The sequence below is a fragment of the Lissotriton vulgaris genome, chromosome 3_1 (assembly GCF_964263255.1).
Source record: "Lissotriton vulgaris chromosome 3_1, aLisVul1.2, whole genome shotgun sequence".
NCBI lineage: Eukaryota > Metazoa > Chordata > Amphibia > Caudata > Salamandridae > Lissotriton > Lissotriton vulgaris.
In genome coordinates, this window is record NC_141689.1 from 2,104,900,757 (window position 1) to 2,104,926,171 (window position 25,415).

The window sequence follows — 25,415 nt, forward strand, 5'->3', positions numbered from 1 at the left end:
CCTACTCCAAAAGCAAGCAATAGAGTTGGTCCCAAAACAAGAGTATTTCAAAGGCAACTTCTCACCTTATTTCCTAGTGCCCAAACAGGCCCTGAAATTGAGGTCAATCCTTGAAACAAGTTCATTCTAATACAACATTTCAAAATGTCTACTCTCCAAGAGATAATAGACCTCAAAGACGCTTACTTAACACCTTGGCTGCTAGGGGGTTTTCCCGTCCTGTGCTGAATATACATGATCCCCATTGTTCATGACAAGGTCAACTCGTCATAAGCACAGGGCAGGTAAAACCCATGACGAGTTGACCTTGTCATGAGCACTGAAGGGGTTAAACATCCCAATGAACACGAAACTGAGGAAGTACCTATGGTTCCTACACAAAGGAACACACTATCAGTTTAAAGTACTACCTTTCGGAATAAGGTCAGCACCACCCGTCTTCAAGTGCCTAGCCGTTGTTGCAGCACACCTGAGAAAGGAGGGAATACACGTCTACCCATACCTGGACAACTGGCACATAAGAGCAAACACAAAGCAAAGTTGCCTCAATCACACTTAAACCATAATCCACAAGCTACAAGAAATATAGAGTTTTCAATAAGCCACAAGAAATCATCCACAAAACCAGAGAGAATTTTTTTTTCCTAGGTGCAAGACTGGACTCAAAAAACGTGCGGGCAAACCTGATGCAAAAAAGGATGCATGCAATAACACAAGAAACCACCCTCTACCAGAAGAGTCAATCTCTGACAGTGAGGAGGGTTATGAAACCTCTGGGCATGATTGCATCATGCATCCCACTCCTGCTCGTCTACATATGCGCCTATTCCAGGAATGGCTAACCAACAACTGGTCTCAATCCATAGGGAGTTGGGAGGATATAGTGGTTGTTACACACAAGCTGCAAGCAGAGATATTATGGTGGACATCCAACAACACATGACGGACCTTTCAGGGACCCAACTCCTTCTGTGAAAATCACTAGAGACGCATCCCTCAATGGATGGGGAGTGCACTGTAAACATCTGAAAGTACGTGGTCGATGGAACATACAGGATTCCATAAAGCACATCAACTACTTTTAGAACATGTATTTGTAAAGCGCACGTTCACCCGGAGGTATCTTGGCACTGAATAACAGATGTTTGTTACCCAACTCAATGGTACTCATTTTATCGACCTCAGAAGGATGAAAGGCTGAGTGGACCTTCCGGGATTTGAACCTGTGACCATGAGGTCGAACACAATGGATGCCTTAGTCTACTGAGCCACCAGACCCGGCTATAATTGGAAATAAACTGTTCTCCTAGCACTGAAAGCGTTCCTGAAACAAATTCATGGGAAGACTGTCTTAATCCAAACAGATAATACCACAACAATGTTCTACCTCTACAAACCAGGAGGTAAGAAATACTTTCTACTGAGCAAGCTAGCACATGAGATTTTGCAATGGGCAGTATCTCAAACAATCTGCAACTAGTTCACCTATCAGGAACATACAACACTACAGCCGATCAACTGAGCAGACAAAACAACTGCTCCCATTAATGGAACTACTCCACGGAACAGTACAGTACATAGTCCTCTCTGGGGAACACCAGCGATTGACCTTTTTGCAACAATACAGAATAAGAAATGCCAGTGCTTTGCCCAGAGGTATCCTCATCACCTGTCAAATGGGAATGGCCTGCCCCTAAACTGGTTAGGGACATTTGCATACTCTTATCCACCAACACCCCATATACATAAGATATTGGAAAAGGCAAGGTAATGAATTCTTATTTCTCCACAATGGCCCAGGCAGGCATGGTACTCTCCATCTGCTAGAAATGTGCATGGGACAAATAATCAAAATCAAGACAGAGAAAGACCTATTGGCAATGCAACAGGGCCAAATCTTTAACCTGAACCAACTACGCTACACCTAGCGGCTTGGCGCCTGAATACAGAGTTTAGTCACCTCAACAAACTATTGAAATTTTAAAGGAGGCAAGGAAACAAACTGCAAGAAAATGCTACGCCGCAAAATGGAAGCAATACACCTCCTGATGCACAGCTGACAATCAAATAAAATCAATCAACGCACATACAGTAATCATATACCTGACTCATCTCCTAGACAGTCACTACTCCAGTATAAAGGTGCACCTCGCTGTTATCGTAGCATACACCAGGGGAAAAACATGCAAGAGTTTCTTCTCAAGGCTTGTCATAAAACGATTCCTAGAAGGAAGTAAAAGAATTGCTCCTCCTAAAATAGTTCCAGTGCCCATGTGGAGTCTCAATTCAGTGCTCACACAACTAATGGCAAAACCCGTTGAACCCATACATAAAGCAGAGCTCAAGTACATTGCTTTCAAAACAGCATTTCTAATAGCTATTACATCCTTACCGAGAGTAAGTTGGTTACAAGCATTAACCATACAGGAACCATACATGCAAATTCAGAAGGACAAGGTTATTTTAAAAACAAGCCCACAATTCCTGCCATAAGTGGTATCTAAATATCACTTGGATCAAAATATTTTTCTCTAAAAACCCAAAAACTAAAGGAGAAAGAAGCCTCCATACCCTGGATGTAAGGAGAGCACTGCTGTATTACCTACAGATTATAGTTCAAACACGCCAATCCAAACAACTGTTTGTTGCCTACTCGCACACGAACATTGGTACTAGTACTGGTACAATCTCACGATGGATAGTCCAAGCAATCCAGCTATGCTACTTAAATGCTAACCAGGAATTACCGTGGCGACTAACATCTCACTCAACAAGGAAAAAAGGGAGCAACCCTGGCATTTATGGCCAATGTGCCCATTGACAGCATATATGCAGCAGCCACATGGGCATCAACGCACACTTTTACCAAACATTACTGTGTGAACATACAAATAAATAAGGAAGCACAAATAGGACACTAAGTACTTCAACATCTGTTCCAAAGTCTTCCTCTTACCACAGCACCCCCAACAGGGGAGAAACTGCTACGTAATCTAATACACAGCATAGGAATCCAGAAAAGGATTCATGCTGCAATATGAATTGGTTACATACCAGTAGGGGTAGTTTTGCAGCTTGATGAGTTTTCTGGATTCACATGCAACCCACCCAACTTACCCTACAAGGAAAACAAACGGGTGGGGAAGAAAGTTATAAGAACTAATTAAAGAACCATCTAAGGACTATAGACTAAAAACACAAAGACCAAGGAATCTGATGATGGCGACCAGGCACGACCTCCAGGGGGCGTCTAACGTCACACCCGGGACGTACCTGGCACCAAATGGTGGTAGACAACTCCCAAAACGAGAAAAAAAACCTAGCAATTTTTAGGCCCAACCACTAGATGGCGGAATAATGTTTAGCTTGTGAATCTAGAAAACTCATCCAGCTGCAAAACTACTCCTACTGGTAAGTAACCATTTAGTTTCTGGTTGATAGTTTGCCACGACACTCTAGAATACCCCTTTTTGTTTCACACTGTTTTGCCAGAGATGCTGTTCCAAATGTTTATTTTTTCTGGAACTCTGTCCCATTGGCAATGTGAAGTAACTTGCAAACAGTGAATAGCAGTTTGCCAATTTTTTCCTAACAATTTTTATCAGAAAATATTTTAATTGCTGGTACTAGCAAGAGCTGCTTTTGCAAATGATGGCATGGCCACTAAAACAAAGGTAAATCTGAAGTCACTTAAAAGTTTTTATGGAGTAGCTGCAGCCTAAATAACATGCTCTGCCTGTATTTGTATTGATTTGTGAAATTTATGTTAGTTTCACTTATTTTTATCTGTTTGAAGCGGATGAATATAGGTCTCAGAGTCTTCCTTGTAATAGCAGACAGTTTACAACAAAAGGATGGCGAACCTCCAATGCCAACAACAGGAGTGGTTCTTCCTTCAGGAAACACTTTGCGAGTGAAGAAAATCTTCCTCAATAAAACATTGACAGATGAGGAAGCAAAAGTCATAGGTTTGTTTTATGATTTGTAAATTGAAGTTACTTTTGTATGGTTGTCCAGTAAAATGTTTGCATCAACCACATTTGTTGTATACTACTACCAGCTGCTTTGTGATCCTAAATGTCATCTTATTTCTCTATCTTGTCTTAGTGTTGAGCTACTCTCCTGCATGCTTGTACATTGATAGTTTTTGAGGCGGTCTCTTTTGCTATTTCATTAATTTTATTAGCAAATGTTTAGCACAAGAAATATTTATCTAAGGACCTGTGTTTTGGCATTTGCAATTGGCTGATCCACCCTGCACATAGAATACAGATAAGTAAGTTACTGGCATTAATTTGTGTTTTTTTGGGGGGGTTAGATTTGTTTTATTGATTTTTAAAGAAAGAAAACAAGAGACAAAAACAGTGCATTGCAATATTGTGTCCGTGAAAGCGTGTACACAGCAGGTTGAAATAACCCCCTTGCGAAGAAAGGCCCCACCAAGGCTATCAAACCCCATGGACGTTCTGGTAGCACGTCGTAATAACAATGCAGGGGCCTAGATAAGGAGCATCCATGAGTCCAAGCTAAAAAGAAACAATCATTTACAATGCAATGGTTTTGCCTTTGTTAAAGTTAGAGCGATTGGCATTGCTCTTGACATTATTTTTATTTATGTTTTTTTTTAACATAAATAAATGGCATTGTCATTTACAATGCCACTAGCTTTCTCTCGCAAATGACACACACCAACACCCACAGAGAGCCCCCCCAACACACACAAACCCCCCCCACACACACACCCACACAGAGCCCCCCCACACACAGCCACACAAAGCCACCCACACAGAGCCCCCCCACACACACACCTTCTGGCCCATTATCTTTTCTCCTCATCAAAATAACTGCCACACCCCTTTCTTTGTTCTGAAAGTGGTAGGTAGCAAGCCATTTCAAATCTAGGGGGCTGTGGCCTAAAGAGAACTTTCTGAGGGCATGGAAAGAACAGCAGTCTCCTTTTTCATGGATGAGCATCCCCTAGCTCGGTTCTTATGCTCCACCTGTCTTTCTTTGATACTTCCTCCATTCTTTCCATAGTGTCAACAGTAACAGACTGATATCTTGTAAAAACAGAAGGGTAACTGGATTAAGGCCAGTACTGCTTGCTCTATCTTTCAATCCCTAAACATGACAAATTAACTCCTAATTTGCCAATTGAATGTATTCTACATTTTTGTGTTACTGTGTAGTACATAAAAGTGACAATACAAATGCAAAGTATTGATTACATGTGTGTAATACAGCACTTCCAATATGGACTAAAGCTTCTTGTTTGATTCCCATTTTGGGTGGGAATTAAGGTATTTTACATTATTTCGGGGAATATAAACACAAAAAGACATTCAAAATTTACAAATATAAAAACCCTAAAGGCAATGCATGTTCATTTGTAAAGCGAAATGTCTATTTTGGAAGTACTTGCTACAAAATTGGAAAATAAAATCATTAATCGTGGTAAACCAGTTTTAAAAACCATGTAGAAAAATACACATCCATTAAAATGGTATAAAAATGATGGAGAAATGGATCTTTTGGGCCTAAATGATGCCATCATGTCAACCTATCGATTACCAACACCCCTGAAATATGTTTTTTTAGGATTTGTCAATGGGCAGTCCATCATGGCAAGACTCCATTATGCTCAATAATTGTCAATGGTACATGTTATATTAGCGATATGCGAATAGCTAGCAATACACATTCTTTTAATATATACCATCTAGTAGCCAGTCGTACCTTCCCGTGACATTGAAGGATTCCATCATCGCCCGCACCAACCCCTCCATGGTGAGAGACCTGCCCGGTCGAGGGGGGGAGTATGTGCCTACATTGGGCCATTGGCCCCTTTTATCCCCCCCCCTCGCCCTAACTAGCCTACCCCTTGATTTGGTGGAGGTTCGCCTCATTTCAGAGGGTGCCAATCCTAGTCTGCATGCAGATGGGGGCGGGGAGAGCCTCCTGCCTCGGACGGCGTTTTACTCGGCCTGGGGCCTTTATCTTCATAGTGTAACAGGCCAAGTTCAGGAAAGCTGTTTTCTGGAATGGGTTGGGCCTCCGAATCTGACAAAACTATCCGATCGGGCATTGAGCTGAAGCAGGAGCAGGCGGCAAAATGCTCAATGATGGTGGACGAGTGGGGCAGTCAGCGTCAAGGATTAATCTGTCTACAGACCTCCGACAGGCTGCCACCTGTAATAGCCACATCACTGGCATTAACATAGCAAAAGGCGTTTGGCCATGGCCCCCACCATCAAACCTCTTCCTGTGCCTCGGGGGCTTGGACGGCGAACCCGTTCTCTTCGGGGTGGGGGGCGCGGGGGGCCAATGTGCAAGCCGTGTACGGCAGAGAGTGTCTGGGGGGGGGGGGGGGGAGTGGGCGGGGGTCGCGTCTGAAAATAACAGCCCCTGGCAGTACAAACCCACACAAACACTGACACGGGTAGTGAGCTGAACCCTTCCCCCCACGGACTGGAGCGGAGACGCTGAAAATACCAGGCGCGGGACGGTATGCTCACACACCGGGAGGAAGTGACCTGTAAGCAGGGCCCTACACCACACCCCACCCCCACTCGAATCTGCAGAACAATGCAGCTAGGCTAGCTGGAGGGAAAGATCTAAAAGGGAGTCCGCGCGTCGGAATGAGACACGGATAGTGATTTTGGGCGGGTGGGGGGGGGGGTGCAAAAAAATCAAGCATGCTGTCAAATTGGTGCGCTCTACCTTAAAAAACCTAAGGCGTGCAGGGGGAAACAACTGCATGCGGCAGGGGCAATGCGCGAACCTTCCCTCACAGTGATCATCGGGTTTCTTAATCAGTAGCAGCACTGAAGCACCCTACCCCACCACCCGAGGGGACTCCGGGGCCTTGTGCTACAAACACAGGCAGAACCCGAGATCCTGCCCCGTATCACAGAGTTCTCACTGAACTCCCAGGAATGGCCCAGTTCCGTCCGTCCCAGGAAGAGGATCGTGCATCGTAAACCCTTTGAGAATCCTGGAAAGCTGCAACTCGCCGCGGCCTTGTTGCGCTCAATGCACACCCGCAGAACGCGACAGCCTCGATCCTGCTTCTAAACACGTATAGAGACCCGGACAGGAAGCAAGCACAACACAGAAGAAATGCGACAAAAATACACAACTGGCAAAGTAAAATAACACTTATAAAATGTCGTTTACACACACACAGGAGAAACGGCACTGCGGGAACGGGAGCCGAGGCAGCGGTAGGGGGCGGGAACGGGGCCGGGGAGACACGGAGAGCGGGAGAGGGGGTGGGAACCGGCAAACATTTCGCTCACCTTCCGCACCCGACGCTTGAGCAGTGCCTCCGCTGCAAACACTCGCTCCCCAACAGCCGAGAGCTCCATGTCCGTCCCGTTCCCTACAGTGCCGGCAATGCCGGACCAGACTCGGGGGCCTTCCCGGCGTCGCGTGACGTCGGCAAAAGCCAAAGAATGTCGGGAACGCCCCCGTGTCTGGTCCGGCATTGACGGACAGGCCCCTCGTCCAATGGCAAGGCTCCATTTACGGAGCCAGCCAATGAATGAGGAGGGCCGACCCAAAGCACACTACAATTCTCATCAGGTTTTCGCCTGCGCGAAAAAGCTGCGCAGAAAGCGCAGCTTTCGCCAGGCAAAACCTAAAAAGGAACGAGTGGAACCAACAAATCCCTTCCCTCCCCCCACCCCCACCAGTGTGCCGATTCGAATGAGTCTAGATTAATTAGGGAGATCGGGCGGTAGGCTGAGCACTGGGAGGGATCCTTGCCGGGCTTGGGCAGCACTATGATGTCCGCTTCCAGCATATCGGCTGGAATGGAGCCGGATCCCTGGAGAGAGTTGAAAAGTTTAGTGAGAACCAGAGCGAGTATCGGGCAGAATAGTTAGTAGAAGCCAGACGAGAAACCATCTGGACCCGGTGCCTTCAGGGGCTTGAGGCGGGAGATGGCGCTAATCACCTCCTCTAATCTGATGGGGGCATCTAAGGATCCTGCATTCGTGGAGTTAAGAGCCGTGAGAGCCGCTCCGCGTAGGTAAGAGTCTGCCCCCTCATCTGGCGTGGGATCGGCCCTGTAGAGAGCATAGAAGTCCCTGAATGCACCCGCTATTTGTGCCTCGTCATGAATCTCCTCCCCTTTTCCGTTGCATAAGGTTGATATTTGTGGGCGCTGGACTTTGGCCCGAAGCGCGCTCGCAAGGAGACGTCCTGTTTTGTTGCCCCCCACATTGTATGTGTGACCAATCTGAGAGCGGCGTGCCCGGTCAGTGTCCAAATTTGCCAGTTGAGCCCTGGCGGCTTTCAACTGTTTCCAAAGTCGAGAGGCACCCGTGCGGCTGTGCACTCATTCCTATTCCCCTTCTTTATTCCATAGGGATTCTCGTTTGGCCTTGCATTCTTTAACCTCCGCCGCTGATATAGCGATCAGTTCGCCCCTCGCCACGGCCTTCAATGCCCCCCACACAGCCGCCGTTGGCGTATCTGGCCGATCATTGAGCTCAAGATATTCGGTGATGCATTTGCGGAGTTGGGGAACTACCTCTTTACGCTGCAGGAGGGTTTCCCTCAGCCTCCACCGACCGGGTGGTCTCTTGATATGGGGGACCCTAGGTGTTATTTCCACGGCGTCGTGATCAGAGATGGCTGCTGGGGTAATGTCCACATCCTCTATCTGGGTCTCCAACGCAGAGGAGCCTATGAAGTGGTCTAATCGGGCGTATGTCTGGTGTACGTGAGAATTAAAAGTGCAGTGCGCGGTAACAGGGTGTTTGATGCGCCACATGTCCCTTAGCCCTCTCTGTGCTAGCCATTCTTTCCCAGTTTCCGAGAAGGCGCCTGTGCTGCCAAAGCGGCGACCCAATCTGTCTTTCTCTTTATCCATCACCAGGTTGAGGTCTCGCCCCAGAAGTATGAGATGATCGGGTGAGCGTAAGGCCTCTGACAGGGCATTCTTAATAAAAGGTTCCTGACCAGTGTTTGGAGCATAGAGGGATCCCACCGTCATGGTCATGCCTCCCACCGTGATGTTGTGAGCCAGAAGCCTGCCTTTAATCTCCCCAACTTTGTCTCCCACCCGGCCGTGAAAGTGTTTGGCAATCAAAATCGCAACCCCCGCCTTCTTCTCGTGTGTGGAGGAGAAAAACTGGTGGGGGAACGCGCAGGACCTCATCCTGTGCCAGTCCTTGGCAGTAAGTGGGTCTCTTAGAGTAAGCATATCGCGGCTCCCGAGTTTTCTAAGTATGACATGACAGCGCGCTGCTTAATAAGGTTATTGAGCCCTTTCGTGTTCAATGTAATGATTTTCAACGTGGCTGCAGACATCACTGTATAGGGGGATACTCTGTTCGCTGCCTGATTGCCTCCTGTCGCACTATGCCCTACCCGTGGGCCTCAGGCACTTTCGGCACACTGGTTCCCGCCGTTCCCACCCTCAACCCGTGACGCACCCAACTCGCGCCCCCCAACCTAACCACTCTTCCTCCCAACTCCACCTCCCCAACCTCCCCCCAGCCTCTTGAACTAGTCTCCTGATTCCCAACAGAAGTTAACCTTCCTCTTGCTCGATGCCCAGCAGGGGACAGGTGTCCTGGAGTGATCGCAATTGATGCAGTGTCCCGTTCCACTTGAAGATCAGACGGAAGGGATGACCCCAAGAGTAGGGGACCCCTTTGTCCAGCAGGAATGTTGTGACTACCTTAAATGCCTTCCTTTTTTGAAGCGTGATGGGTGAGAGGTCCTGAAATAACGCCACTGGATGCCCTTGGTATTTAAGGGGTTGCTTCTGACAGGCCTCACGCAGAATCCTTTTCTTCAAGGGGAAATCTGGAAGGAAGACCAGTATGTCCGACCGGGGGGGAGGCGGGTCCTCGTCGTGCCAGACCTACTGTGTGCGCTCTGTCTATGCGAATGGCAAAGTCCGCCGGTTCCCCCAATAATTCCCGGAACATGTCCTGCAAGTATCTGGTGATGATCGACCCTTCTGTGGTGGATGATATGCTCCGGACCCGAATGTTGTTGTGGCGGGACCTATTCTCAAGATCCTCTGCGTGTGCTTGCAGGTCAACCTGTTGATCTCGTAGGCGGAGAAGTTCTTGCTGAAGTTGGGCCACTTCTTCGCTCCGGGTCTGGTCTAATTCTTCAACGGCCGCCACCCTTTCCACCAGACCATCCACCTCTCGACGTACCTCACGAAACTCCCTGGCTATATCTTGCTTCAATGATTGAAAATCCTCCCGCAGAGAGTTGAATAAGGATTCAAGGAATGATTTGGTGATGGGCACCTCCATATCTCCCTGATCAGAAAGCTGCGTTGACGCTGCTGGAGAGGTGGCCCCTTTCTCTCCCTCAGGGGGGCCCTTAAGGAGCAGGTCAGTTAGCGTGCGACCGCCTCTTCACCCCGCACTAGCCATGTCTGCTGTCCCCTCGAGATAGTCCTCACCCGGAAGCCAGGGATCACCTCTATCGGCCCTTGTGTCAGGACCATGTGTGTTTGGGCGTCGAGCTGGAGCCGCTGCCTGTGAGCTCCTGGGCGTCCACGCATCGATGAGAGGGGCGGAGGAGAGGGCCCATGGCTTCGTGTCCTCCCTGCAGACCCCAAACAGCCCCCTGAAGCAATGCAGGTGTTGTCAGGTTGGAGAAACACCTTGTTCCCGCAAGTCGCAGATGCTGACCAGTGGCGCTGTGCTGTGCGGTGGCTCCCTCTTTGGACCCCCCATGCCCCCTGCCTGTGGTGTTAAAAAAAAAAAAAAGGTCCCGGGGAGTGTGGCTCGGGCCCCCTTGTGGGGGGGGGGGGTGGCTGGGACCCGATTAGTGTCACTTAAATAGTACCCTGGACAGCAACTGCAGCATCTGTGCTGCGCCCTAGGTGGAGGGGGGCCTCTTATATCTGCGGGGGTTTAGCGGTAGCAGGGCCCGGGTCTGCACCCCTCCCGAGGGCCCTTGCAGTCTTACGGGCGCCAGGGCCCACCTATGCGCTGCTCACCGTCTTGGGGCTTATCACTCAGTCCTCCTCCAGGTTCCTCCCAGGTAGAAGCTCTCTGCCGCCCCCGCAGGCCCAGCGCCGAAGATTGTGTTGGAATGCAGGGGGTGGGGCGGCTCTCGCTCACACCGGGCCAGGCCGTGCCGGGCCTTGATTTTTCGTGCTGCCGCGCGTGTCGCCGCCACTCTGCCTCCCACCTACTGTGGGTGGTAGGGGGGGCAAAGGGGCCAGCAGGCCTCGGGAACTCGTGCCGCTCAGTCCTCCGCCAAACCTCTCACCAGCGGGGGCTCCCTGTCATCTCCGCCGAACCAGCACTTAAGGGCGAACTAGGCCGCCGAACGGACCGCGCGCGCAGGACAAGGCCGCCCGCCGCGGGCTTCGATTTACGCACCTCTGCGCGTTGCCGACATTTTGCCTCCCACTGCATGTAGGAGGTATAAGCAGATCTCCAGAGCCCCCGCCCAACTCGGGTCTCTGCCGAGGGCCGCACTCCAATGACCCAGTCGTGCTCACCTATCCACTTGGCCACCGAGGGTCGGGACTCGCCTCAACAGTCCCGGGCCTGGCCGATGCTGCACCACGATGCTTAGGGCGCCATTTCATGACCAAAGCAAGCTGTCCCGGTTGACCCGGGGGCTCAGAATCTCTCTCAAAGGCAGACACGGCGTTGCAGCCGGGGTCCCGGTCACTCTCGGGCAGCGATGGGGTGATTTGCGCCAGAGAAAGCCGGTAAAAGTGGGCCAGCACGGGGAGCCTCCGAGAGAAACGTCCGTCTAGGGCGCCATCTTAGCCACGCCCCAATTTGTGTTTTTTTATCATAAAATTACATTTGTTTTCTACACAACTGATAATCCTAGAAATAGAATGACTAGTAGAAATAAGTGGACTTCAGTTGATTTACTCTTCTGTTAAATGTACAATAATGTTCTCTTCCAAAATAGATTACCTGATTTCACTTTAAGATGACTGTTTTTTTGCTCAGCTCAAGGGAAAACGAAATCATTTGGGCTCATTTAGCAGGATGTCACCAGTGCATTGGCGACTTAATGTTCCTCTGATGGATCTAAATTGCTTAGCGTTTGAAACCTGCAGTGTGTGGGCGGACAGTTGTAAAGTGTTTAGTTATGATATTACTCTACAAACGCTATATAACCATCTAGAGGGATGAACTCAAAAAGATAATTCCTATGGAGCTGCTAGATAGAGCTGTCCTAACATGAGAGATGATGGAAGGCTATTTTATTACTCCGGTCCTTAATAATATGAAGGTTTGATGTCCAAAATCCACTTTATGAAACGTGGGGGCACAAACAAAACAATTGAAATGTTCTAGAGGTTTGTGACTAAGGGTACATGAGTCTTACCAGATATGGTATCAAAAGGCAGGTTTTTTTTCCCCCTATGTGTCTGATGTGGAATTTCATTCTCGCAGCTACTTGAAGCTGGTGCAGTGACATCCACCACCCACTACTTGACCTCCATAGCCCATAACCTGTGTTCAGTGCAGCATTTTGAGCCCAGTGAAGTTCCTGGATTGAAAGAATGAAAAGCATTTATAAAATGTGTACTTTTATCCCAAAGAGTGTCATGGCACTGTGAAGATCAGTTGAGATGCACCAAGAGCTAGGAAACCTGAAAAGAACATTTTGTTTTAAGGGTTTGTAAAAAGGCAGATGGTTGCCTGTGATTACAGCATTGGGAGCCCACAGCAGCGTGAGTTAATTTAATCTAGATAGAAATGTTAGCTCTACGACAAAATCAACCAACTCCCTACAGAAATACATTGCCTAAGAAAGGTAGTGAGAAGTTGCTCGTTTCTCCAGTATTGGGGTGTCTTTCATAGATTCACATGCTTGAATATTCCCCGTCGTCGGAGTGGGAGTCCCACGGTAAATAAAATAGCAATAAATACTAAATATATATATAATATATAATAAATATATAAAGTACATAATAAGGATAAACCCAAAATATTCATAGAAGAAGCATAGGGTACCTAACCAAAAAATTCTACATAGGAATGCATGGGAATATAAAAGTTCCAATGCAGCCTATCCTTGTCATTATGTTAGTCCAAACTGCAGCCAATCAGGCGCCAGCAGCCCTCTAGAACCTTCTCCTCAGAGCTCAAGCCCTCAGATTTTCTACCGCACGTCATGTGTAAGGGAGTCTCCCTGAGCTCTGCTCAGTTTTTCTTCTCTTCAAGTGTTTTCCAGTTCTCTACAATGTCTTCAAGTAAGAAGTCTCTCTTCAGAGCTTGTTCATCCTGTGGAAAGCTAAGATTATTTCATGAGGACCCTCACAGTAAGTGTATTTACTGCCTGTACCCTGACCATGAAGTGGGAAGCTGTAAGCTCTGTAGAAAATTCTCAGAAAAAACTCTTAAGGATAGAGAGGGCCGCTTACTAGTTTGGCTTCAAAGGCTGAAGGATAAAGACAATATACTTTCTGATGCTGAAAGTCTCGTTTCAGGCCACTCTAAAGCAGCTTCTAAGCGTGGTAGTGTGCAGGAGGTGCCTTCCCCATTTCTAAAAAAGAGGAAAATATCCCTCGCTTTAACCCCTGCGGTGTCTTCACCTTTACCTACCACGTCTGGGCCCACGAGACTTAGCTCTCAGGCTCCTTCTGCTTCGATTTACAATTTTTCTGTGAAGAAAAATGTTTTTCCGTCGACGACGGTAGTTTCAACTCCGTCGATGAGAATGGCTGTCTCTGGATCAAAATCGACGACGACAGTCACGACGACGCTGGCCTCTGGATCGGCGTCAGCTTCGGCGCCGGTGGGATCTCCGACATGCCTTACAGGTCAACCTAAGCCCGATTCTGTCGTTACGCAGGCAGCTCAGAGAGGTTCGAAGAATCCAGCGTCTACTATCACCGCTCCTCCAGACCGAGAGGGCCGTCGCCTAGATGCAATTGGGCGTAAGTTTTCCTCCATGTCCTCTACAACGGTTCGAGTAGCTAACGCTATGGCTATCTTAGGTCGTTAGGCTTGGGCAGATATGTCCGCCTATGTGGCGTTACTTCCGGATGCTTCCAAGGCAGAAGCGCAGCAGATTCTGCAAGAAGGAGAAAGAACTTCAGAGGAACTCATTGATTGTGCAGTGGATGTGGCCTGCACTGGTTTTTGCCAACTCGCTTGAGCGGCCGTCCTACGTCGACAAGGTTGGCTACGCTCAACTTCGTTTCCACAGGAAGTTCAGACAAAGATTCTGGATATGCCATATGACGGCGAGTCACTATTTGGAGCGCATATTGACGAAGCGCTGCAATCCATAAAAAAGGACACGGACACTGCACGTGCCTTGGGTACCCTTCAATTTAAGAAGCAGCCCTTTCGGGGTGCTCGGGGACGTGGCACTACATCCACTTTTCGTGGAGGAAGCAGTCAGTATCGGTCCTATAACCAAGGTAACCAACGTTTCACCGGAAACCGTCAACAGTCTTCCCGTCAGCAACCTGCCAGAAACTATCGAGGAAAGCCCACTTTCAGGGGAACTTCCAACAAACGTCAATGACTTGTCTGTCGAACTGAGAATTGGAGGGCAAATCTCTCTGTTTGGTTCTCAATGGTCCTCCATTACAACGGACCGTTGGGTACTCGACATTGTGGAAAAAGGCCATGCATTGGAATTTGTCGAGGTACCTCCTCCAACGCCACCTTCCGGACCACCACCTCCGCACCTCAAGGAACTCTTTCATCAAGTTCACCTTCTCATTCAGAAAGGTGCAGTGGAAGTAGTACCAAAGTCTCAGAGAGGGAAGGGGTTTTATTCCCGTTTTTTCCTTATTGTCAAGAAAAACGGAGAATGGAGACCCATATTGGACTTGAGAGCACTCAATCACTATCTCAAGGATCAGACCTTCCGGATGCTAACGCTTACAGAAATTTTGCGCTTACTCTCTGTCGGAGATTTCATGACGACCATCGATCTCCGAGACGCCTACTTCCATGTCCCAATACTCGCAGGTCATCGAAAGTTCCTGCGCTTCAAGGTGGGGCACCTTCATTTCCAATTCAAGGTACTTCCATTTGGCCTCCGGTCGGCCCCCGAGTCTTTACAAAAATGTTGGCTCCGGTCATGGCTTTTCTTCGTCTCCAAGGCATCCAGATATTCCCATATCTCGACGACTGCCTCCTGAAATCGCAATCCCGCTCACAACTCCAGCACCATACTTCCATTTGGCAGACAGTATTTCGTTCCTTGGGTCTGTCCATCAACCTGGAGAAATCTCAATTGCAGCCAACAACTTGCAAGGATTTCCTAGGAGCAACGCTGGACACCAAACTAGCAAAGGCTTTTGTCTCCCGGGAACGTCAGCAAAGGATTCTCCGGTTAGTTTCACTACTTCTGGCAAAGAGGTGCACTTCAGTCCGTTTGTTGAAGTCCTTTCTAGGGATGGCTTCGTCGTGCATCGCTCTTTTCCCTCATTGCAGACTACGAGCACGACCTATTCAACAGGCACTGGACGAACAGTGGCGTCAAGTCACCGGTTCCTTCAAGGATCAGGTTACCATCACCATTCCCATGAAGAAAGCGCTCGGATGGTGGGCACAACCACATCAGCTTGCGGCAGGCACGTCCTTTCTGTTCAACACCCCGGATCTGACATTAACGACGGACACATCTCTGGAGGGTTGGGGAGCTCACCTCCAGGACCTTTCCGTCAAGGGGAAATGGACTCTGCACCAGAAGACCTGGCACATCAACAAATTGGAGCTCATGGCTATCTTTTTGGCCCTGAAATCATTTCAACCAGTGCTGCAAGGAGAGTCGGTTCTCATACAGACAGACAACACAACCTGCATGCATTACATAAACAAGCAGGGCGGAACGAAGTCTCCGGTGTTATCCCGCCTGGCAGAGGCGATTTGGGACTGGTCCATCAATCATCAAATCACAATCACCGCAGTTCATCTTCCGGGGTTGTCCAACCTTCTGGCGGATTCCCTAAGCAGATCCCGATCATCCAACCACGAGTGGGAACTTCACCAGCCAACACTCGATATGGTCTTTCGTCGTTGGGGATTCCCGGAAATCGACCTCTTCGCAGCTCCAGAGAACCGCAAATGCCCCGCTTACGCAAGTTGGCATCCCCACAAAGGATCCCAAGGCAATGCCCTTTTGATGGATTGGTCGAATCTCTTCGCCTACGCCTTTCCTCCGATCCCTCTGGTGCCACGAGTACTTTGGAAGATTCGGAGAGAACCCTGCCACATCCTTCTAATTGCTCCCAGGTGGCCACGACAGGCGTGGTTCTCGGAGCTGCTCCTCCTGTCTCAATGCAAACCCATTCTTCTTCATCCTCGAATGGATCTTCTCTCCATGGACAGGGGTCAAATCTACCATCCAGACCCCTCTTCTCTGAGCTTGTCAGCCTGGAACCTGAACACTGTGAATTTGCACATCTAACCATCCCTCAGGAGTGTCGTGACATCCTTGCTCAGGCCAGGGCTCCATCAACTATAAAGACCTATAAGTTGAAATGGAAACGCTTTTGCCACTGGTGTGCTGACGCCGGAGTACATCCTTTGCGTGCCACGCCCGCTGAGCTCCTCCCTTTCTTTTTCCAACTGGCTCAGTCGGGTTTGTCTCATGCTACTTTAAGAGTTTTTCTGGCGGCAATATCACGCTTCCGCCATGATGGCTCCGCCTCCCTATGTTCATCCAGGTTAATACGTCAATTTTTCAAGGGACTTCTTCGAACTTTTCCTCCAGTTCGGCGTCCCCCTCCCGAGTGGCGCCTCAATATTGTCCTATCACAATTAATGACTGCACCTTTTGAACCAATCCATAAAGCAGACCTCAAGTATGTCACCTGGAAGGTCGCGCTTCTTCTTGCCTTGACGTCTTCACGTCGAGTGAGTGATATGCATGCATTCACGATCAAACCACCATTTCTACAGTTTAAAACGGATTCTGTGCTTTTACGCACTAACCCTACTTTTCTTCCAAAAGTGCCTTCAGACTTCCATATTAATGAGCCTGTTATACTGAAGTCTTTCTTTGCTAACCCGCAATCTCCTGCGGAACAACGCTTGCACTCTTTGGACATTAGACGAGGTTTAAAGTTCTACATCAGCAGAACAGCCCAGTTCCGAAGATCGGATCAGTTCTTTGTAGCCTATGGCCGCTTTCAAAAAGGGCGACCAGTCACCAAACCTACAGTAGGCCGCTGGGTGGCTTCGGTGATTGCTTTCTGCCATCAAAAGGCGGGAAAGCCTTTACAGACTGCAGTACGGGCCCACTCTACCAGGTCTATGGCCTCTTCGACTGCACTCTTTGCCGGAGTCCCATTGCATCAGATTTGCAGAGCAGCCACATGGTCCAGCAGGCACACGTTCACAAAGCACTACAATCTGGGTGCCATGGCTGAAGGAGATACCGCAGTTGGCCAAGCTGTGCTCCGTAATCTTTTTCAATATTCTACCCTCCTCCTAATAGTTTCCAGTTTATTCATGTCTTCTTTATGTATGCATATATTTGTATAACTTCTATGGCATGGGTTATTACACCTGTTGATTCCAACCTTTTGCTTATACATTGCATTCTGGAAACTTTGTGTTGGGATACGGACTGCTAACTATTCTATATTCAAGCATGTGAATCTATGAAAGACACCCCAATACTGGAGAAGAACAATTGTTACTTACCTGTAAACAGGTGGTTCTCCAGTATTGGTGTCTTTCATAGATTCACATGCGACCCTCCCTCCTCCCCTCAGAGGCTCTCTTCTCCTCATAGACTCTGTGGTCACTCTTGTGCTACGAAAATCTGAGGGCTTGAGCTCTGAGGAGAAGGTTCTAGAGGGCTGCTGGCGCCTGATTGGCTGCAGTTTGGACTAACATAATGACAAGGATAGGCTGCATTGGAACTTTTATATTCCCATGCATTCCTATGTAGAATTTTTTGGTTAGGTACCCTATGCTTCTTCTATGCATATTTTGGGTTTATCCTTATTATCTACTTTATATATTTATTATATATTATATATATATTTAGTATTTATTGCTATTATATTTACCGTGGGACTCCCACTCCGACGACGGGGAATATTCAAGCATGTGAATCTATGAAAGACACCAATACTGGAGAACCACCTGTTTACAGGTAAGTAACAATTGTTCTTAACCACTAGCACTACTACTTGATCCTTCAAAAAAGGTATTGATCCCACACCATCTGGTAGTCTTGATATTGCTTATTTGAGAACTTATGTTCCTAAACTTCTTGGGCAGCTGGTAGACACATGATTTTATCTTGCAACAGCTTTTGGAATGAAAAAATATAATGTCTTTATGCATTTATATGCAGCCAATTTTTTCTCCATTGTTTGAAGGAATGGAAGCTGGTCTATTAATTGTGAAAGCTGTTATTTTCCTCATTGTATACATGAATGTTTTCAGCCTGTGAATGACACTTGTGACTAAATGAAGAGATCAATGGAAAGTTATGTCACATGGATTATGGAAAGTGAAGACTCTTGGAATTCCACACAAGCTTGTTCCTTATAGCTGCTGATTTTCTGCTCTTTACTTCTACTGACCCCCCCCCTTTGTTCTTGTCTGAGTTGCCGGATTTATTAGCTGGACCATTTTGATTACTTTTATGAGTTTTATTTGCACATGTTTATTCATTTTTAAATTAATTTTTTTTTGCTATTAGGTGTGCTGCCTAGGTAGTTAGTGGCAGATAGCAGGTGTTTCTGAGGTCCAGTTAGTGCAATTATTTATCCAAGCTACTGTTCCTTGGCCATTCTTCTTTCCCTTAGATGGCCAGACATTTTAACCCCTTCCACACTCATGACGAGCTGGGCTCGTCATGGTGTAGCCTCCTCAAACACTGATGACGAGCCCAGCTCGTCATAAAACAATGTAAAACAGCAATCTGCAGCACAGGAGGGGAAAACGCATAGCAGCCATGGAGTTAAGGTAATGTGCATCTTATAAGCCTCTGGTGTGCCACACCCTAATTTAGCTTAATGCCCGTCTCATTGACTAGTAATTCATAAACCCATGTGTAGGTCTTGATGTTACTTTTAAAGACTGTTTTAAAGTCTCACTTTTTACACTCAGCCATTTACCTCATGGTGAGCTCCATTGACACTAATTAGTAATTCTCCATGTCTGTGCTATCTGTTATCAACCTACTACTGCCAATCCCTTGCCATAACTGCCCCTGCCTCTCTGCTGTCACTTTGGCTGACTTCCTCTCTCCCTTCTTACTAATCATTTCTTGCTGTATTATTCTGAAAAGCTTCATTATGTGGGCTGAATCCCTTTCTAACCACCACAACATCTTATTTACTTCATTTTAAAGCTCAATTTGGCTCAAAAAGTGAATATATACTAACAACAAAGGAGTGACTGTGATAATGGTGCTATCAAAATAAACTAGTGAAGTGTAATGTTAATCCGCTGTGTGCCGCAAATGTGAACAATACTCACACACGTGCGTGCACACAGCGAAATCTCCCTATGCACGCCCCTTTGGGTCATCCTCAAGGGAAGAAACCTGGTGGGCTTACTGGTCACCCAGTATAAAAAGGAGGGAAATAACCTCACTTGTTAGAAGGACCCTCACTCACCACTAGTTGGTGACTTGCTTCATCATTGGGTCCCCGCTGGGGTGACCGAATGTCTCCCCAGCGTGCTACAACGCCTGGTTACAGCGGAGCAGGATGTGGTGAGTGCAACAGTGCCCAAATTAGGAGGTGACTAAACGTGAATGTGTAAGTGTATTAAAATGCAGAGGTTGTGCCTTTACAAAAATCTTTAATAATGGCCAACCTGCATTGGATAAAAACAAAGTGGGCGGACTCCCCAGGTTCTAAGTTAAGGAACCGGAGTCCTAATTAGGATCAAACATTGGTCAACATGTTTCAGCTGTCAATTTGCAATTAGCTCAGCATTCTTCAGGACCTAAGCAAAAGTCCTCCGGTGGTGTGCGCGCGCTAAGGCGTACCCTCCCGGGAGGCTCTAAATGTGAAAAATATGAAAAATATATACAGTGTGGAATAACCGGATGGTTTCCGTAAGTAACCCACTACAATTTCAGTAGGGATATGAAAAAATCCTGTAGGGAGAGAAGAGACAGACACAAAACATACATGAGGAGAAATTACTTAATTAATTTCTTCAGTAAGATGCAGTTTTGAGAATGTGCAGGTATAGGCGTAATACTGAATTCATATCACACCAACTGTGAGGTGCTGCCCCAGGCTCTGGCTATGGGTGCACCCAGATTATCTTGAATGACCGTCCATACAATAAGACTGGCATCAAGTAATTGCTTGGCTATAAAGTTATGGCAAAGAATTGTGCTAATCGTCTTAGTCGTGAAACATTAGGTGAAAAAACGCAGTGTTTTAAAGATGTTTTATATTAGTCATTCCCTAAGGATTAAAATCAAAAACACGGAGCTGACAGGGAACTCCCCTCTAATAACGGGAGAAATACGAAGCAAACACAGATCTCATGCAAAGTTTTAGGAAACTCACTTCCTTCGAGGCATTGTCACGCCCCTTCGAAAAGACAGCGTGGGATTTCTTCATGCGGTGTAAATCTAATGGAAAAAAGGAGGAGGGGGGGGCACCGCAGGGAGTCAGTACGGGTCAAATGATCAAAGAATCAAAGGTTCGTGGGGGAGGCGGCTGAGACTTACTTGGGCATCCGCGGCTCCCCTCAGTGTACCTGCTCTCTCGGCTGCTGTCTTCCGGGAGTACCGGAGCAAAGGAGAGGTTGGCTTAAAAGCAATAGTGCTGATTGGCTGGGCGGGCCCTCGTTGGTGAATGACGTTGTAGGCAGGACGGTGCGACCGAACGCCTTAAAGCCACAAGGACCCGGGAGATAGTTATGAATACCGGATCGAACCCCGGTTCTAATACAGATGTATTGCGGGTTTGCTCGTTCTAATTAGTTGTGAAATGATTGGATTATAGCTGCTAAACGGGTGATAAGGAAATTACTCATTTAGAGCCCTATATGACGCGCTCGGCGTCTTCAAGATCCTCAGACCCGAAACAGTGCATGATTGGCTGGGCGGGCCCTCGTGGGTGAATGACGTTGTAGGCTGAATGATGCGCCCAAACGCCTTAAAGCAGCAGGGACCCGGGAAAGGTTATGAATGCCGGTTCGAACCCCGGTTCTAACACAGATGTGATGCGGGTTTGCTCGCCCAAATTAATTGTAAAATACTGGGCTTAGTGATGCTAAACGGGTGAAGGTGAGAACTGATTTATAACCCTGTATGACGTGCTCAGAAGTCTTTAAGCTTCACAGACCCGAAAAGGTGTTTTACCTAGTTCTAGAACAAGAGAAATTTCGGCTAGACCCGCCCTGATTGTTGGTAATTCGAAAGGCTGATATTGCCAAGGGGAGTGAGTTTTCCAATTGTGGAACAAACATGGTTTAGACTGATCTAAACATAGGGCAGACTTCAAAGGTGTAAGCCAGTAGCGTAGGACACCCAATCAAGTCTGGATAGACATTCCTGCTGGACAAGGAGAGTAACTGTCCCATAGTCTGTTAATATCATGACATGGAATAGAATCTAACTTTGTAAGTGGACAGCCGGTTCATCACCTCAGAGGGAGTGTGTGAAACGCAGGTGGGTGTTGTCATCTGAGGCCATAGGTCCGCCTATCCGATGTTAGCTGTGTCTCTATGGATGGTGGATTGATTACTACTTCTGAGTACCAGCCTGTGAACAGTTAGTAATCTCAGGCATAGAGAACCATGAGGAGAGGGCAATTTCTATAAAGCTGAAAATTAACAGATCTATCACTTCAACACACTGCCCCATGGTATCTCGTCATTGAGGCCCGTTTTATTAGTGCCTAGGCGGTACACCCAGCGTTGTTCCTTCTCAAATATTAAAGACTCAGAACTATTTTCCAGGTGTTCTAGGATTGTCCATTCTAAGTCATTTGGTGTATGATTGGTTTGTAGAAAGTGGGATGTCAATTTTGTTGTTGATTTTTTACACTGTATGTTGCTACGATGTTTGCATATTCTGATTTTTATGCGTCTAGTCGTCATCCCCACGTATTGTAATCTGCATCTGCAGGTAATCAAATACACTACGTTCGAGGTGTTACAATTGGTGTGGCCGCGTTGTTCCCAGCGTGTGCCATCTGTCAGATCGAGGAACTTGGTGTGTGAAGTGAGATGGCAGATATTACAATTCCCACATGGGTGGTGTCCTGTGACTGGTGGTAATCCCCATGCGTTAAGAACACTCGGTGTCTGATTGTTGTTTCTTTCTTCCCTTGGTCGCGTATGGACCAGGGAGTCTAAGACTCGTAGCCCTTTTATATGAAAAAATAGGCTTCTGCCAGTGTGTCTTATTGCTGGTGATGATTCTCCAGTTTCTGGATATGCATTTGCTCACTGCATTTGACAGTGGGTTGAATGTTGTCACACATGTTAAAGGGATTATACCATTTTCTGTTGGGGGATTATCTTCCAACAGAACATCCCTTTATTGGTTTCTTGCCCTCTTTTGATTTTTATTTATTATCCTCTTCGGGTATCCTCTGTTTTCCAATTTGACAGTCAACGCATTTGCTTGTTGTTTGTAGGTGGAAAAGTTACTGCAATTTCGCCGTATCCTCAAATATTGCCCATACGGAAGATTTTCGCGTAGGGCCCGGGGGTGGTAACTGGTGGAATGTAGTAAATTGTTTTTTGCAGTTGGCTTGTAAAAGGTTTCAGTCTCAAGCCTGTCACCTTCCCTCCTGATGGTTACATCCAGAAATGTTAGTTCATCCCGGGAGTGTTTGTGGGTGAATCTCAGGTGGTCATTACAAGTATTAACCCAGGAAAAGAACTCTAAAAGTGGGGTCTCATCTCCTTGCCAGATCATAAACACGTCGTCTATGTATCGTCGCCATACGGCGATGTTATTGCTGTATTTTTTCTTGGGGTTCAGGATGTGTTTGGACTTGAAATCGAAAACGTAGAGCCCTGCCACTGATGGGGCAAATGTGCTGCCCATCGAAGTCCCTGTTGCTTGTAGATAGATCTTCCCATTGTATTCGAAAAAATTGCGTTTCAGGGCAAAGGTGGCAAAGTCAACTACGAAATCACGGGTGGTGTTAAAATTCCAGACCGCTCCATCTAATGCTTCCTTGACCACCTTAATGGTCTCATCCTGCGGAATGCAGGTATACAAACTCTCGATGTCCATCGAGACAAGGAAACAAGAGTCATTGGGCAAGGTGATTGTGTTAAGTAAAAATAGGAAACTCTTTGTGTCTTTGAGATAGGTGCTGGTGGATTGCACAATGGGTCTTAGAAAAAAGTCACAATATTGTGAGAGGGGCTCCAAAAGTGAGCCCAATCCAGAGACAATCAGTCTCCCGGGGGGAGGTAGCACATTCTTATGTGTTTTCGGTAGCACGTAAAAGTACGGTACTTGTCCCTCCGATGTTGTCAAGAAGTCTGCCTCCTTTTTAGTGATCCAGCCATCCCTTTCTGCCGTTGACACAAGTTCGCAGATTTAATCTCTCAGGTCATCTGTTGGGTCCACTGCAAGGGGGATGTAATTGACGACATTACTCAGAAGTTGTCGACACTCCGTTTCGTAGTCTTTTTTATTTAGAATCACGATCCCTCCCCCCTTGTCCGCACTCTTAATGATAATGTCCTTGTTCTTTTTTAAGGATTGGATGGCCTTAAATTCCTCAGCAGTTAGGTTCTTAAAAGGGGTCGGTTCTTGCAACTGTTTCACTTCCTTGAACACAGCTTGCTCAAAGGCCACGATGTCTGGTGTGACAGTGTGTGGGGGTGGTGTGAAAGTCGATTTGAGTTTGAACTCAGTGTCACTTTCAATCCCTTCCGCTTGGTCACTTTCAGTGGATTCAACGAAATTTTTTAAGCGTAATCTCCTAAAAAAATTGGCTCAGCTCGCAATGGAGTTTAAAGCGATCAAGCTTAGGAGTAGGGATAAAACCTAGTCCTTTTTCCAAGACTCGTGTTTCAGGTTGGGAGAGGCTGTGAGAGGATAAGTTAACCACTAGGGTTTCGCGTTGCTGGGCCCCGGTCTCTGGTCTAATGGTGTTGTGTTGGTGAGATCCCCTGTTCCCTCTTGCATGTCCCAATGTACTTGGTTGGAACCTTTCTGCCTCCCCCGGTTGCCCCGCCTGCCTCTGTCCTGAAAAGGATGCGGGTATCCTTGGGGGTTGAAATGTGGGTATGGCATGAAATGTGGGTTCCAGCCCATCATGGGAGGGAATGGTGCCTGAAATAGATTGGGATGATACGGGCCCATTGTTTGTTGAGGGAATGGTGCTCTCCAATTTGGCGGGTGATATTAGTTTGGAAATTGTTGTTGACCTCGCCCTTGTCCTTTGCCTCTGCCCCTCCTTCTAGGTCTTTTCCCAGTACTCTCAGAGCTGGAGCCCCTGGAATTGGAAAAAAAATTAAAAGAAAATGAATAAATGAGCCAGGAAAACGGTAAATAGAAAAATAAATGAAAAAAGTTTGGTTAAAAAATATTACCAAGTGTTTCTCCTTGCGGGGGGGGGGGGGGGAATAAAAACGATCCAGATAAACCAACAGAACACTTGAAGCAGTGTAGAACACCATTAAAAACGATCATATGTTGATAGAATGCACATTTTAAAAATATAATAAGGCCTCCAAATATCCTAAAATCACTAGTAAATAATACACTAAGAAATAAGAGACTAAAATATTACCAAAAATCTACCCCACCTTCTCAAACACTAAACCCTTACAAAGTAAATATAAATGACCTTTACCTCATCCCAGAGAGCAAAACTGCAATTGCAAAGTTAATCTACGGCCCAATGTGATCAAGAAAAAGTACACAATCGTAGTAAACAATGTATTTTATTAATAGTTTGCAATTGAGTAAATATTAAAGGTATAATCTATTTTTGTTAATGTACAAAAAGTAAAATAATGAAAAACATTTTTACTGGGCTTTTGAATAGAAGAATTAGAAAACAAATGATCATATAATATGTGTTTAAACACATTTTATAACTGTATACAAATGTATGTACATTAAAGGTCTAATCAATGGAAAAAGTATATTTTCAATAAAAACAAAGGGTTACTATAATAAGTGCTAAAATAAAGTTGAATATTTAAAAAAAACTGGTTAAAGTGAAAGTGTATGTATTAAAAGATGTTGGGAAATGGTGTACAACTGAATTTATAAAATTGTAGTGGATAGAAAAATATATTAATAAATTACTTTATTGTAAAACTCTGTGAACTACAAAAATGAAACTATTATCATAAGGTAATACTTTAAAAAGGTAATATTTACTCCAATGTAAGCCACACTGGAGAAAGTGTTGTACTAGGAATAACCACTTTTGTAACCGCTCCTGCTACAACTTTTCCTTCTCTCTGGCGTCATTTGGTCATATCGACCCAATAGGGGCCTCTTTGCACCAATCAGAG

The 25,415-nt window shown here is 46.6% G+C and overlaps 1 protein-coding gene across 11 annotated transcripts in view; it reads left to right on the forward strand.

Annotated features, from left to right (window-relative positions):
- The window catches only part of FRYL (FRY like transcription coactivator), a 2,483,143-nt gene that overhangs the window by 755,529 nt on the left and 1,702,199 nt on the right, over positions 1-25,415 (forward strand). For all 11 annotated transcript variants that reach the window (XM_086962669.1, XM_086962670.1, XM_086962671.1 and 8 more), the window contains one exon: positions 3,797-3,968. In XM_086962669.1, the coding sequence (XP_086818795.1) occupies positions 3,797-3,968 (172 nt within the window). The remainder of the gene's footprint in view (positions 1-3,796; positions 3,969-25,415) is intronic.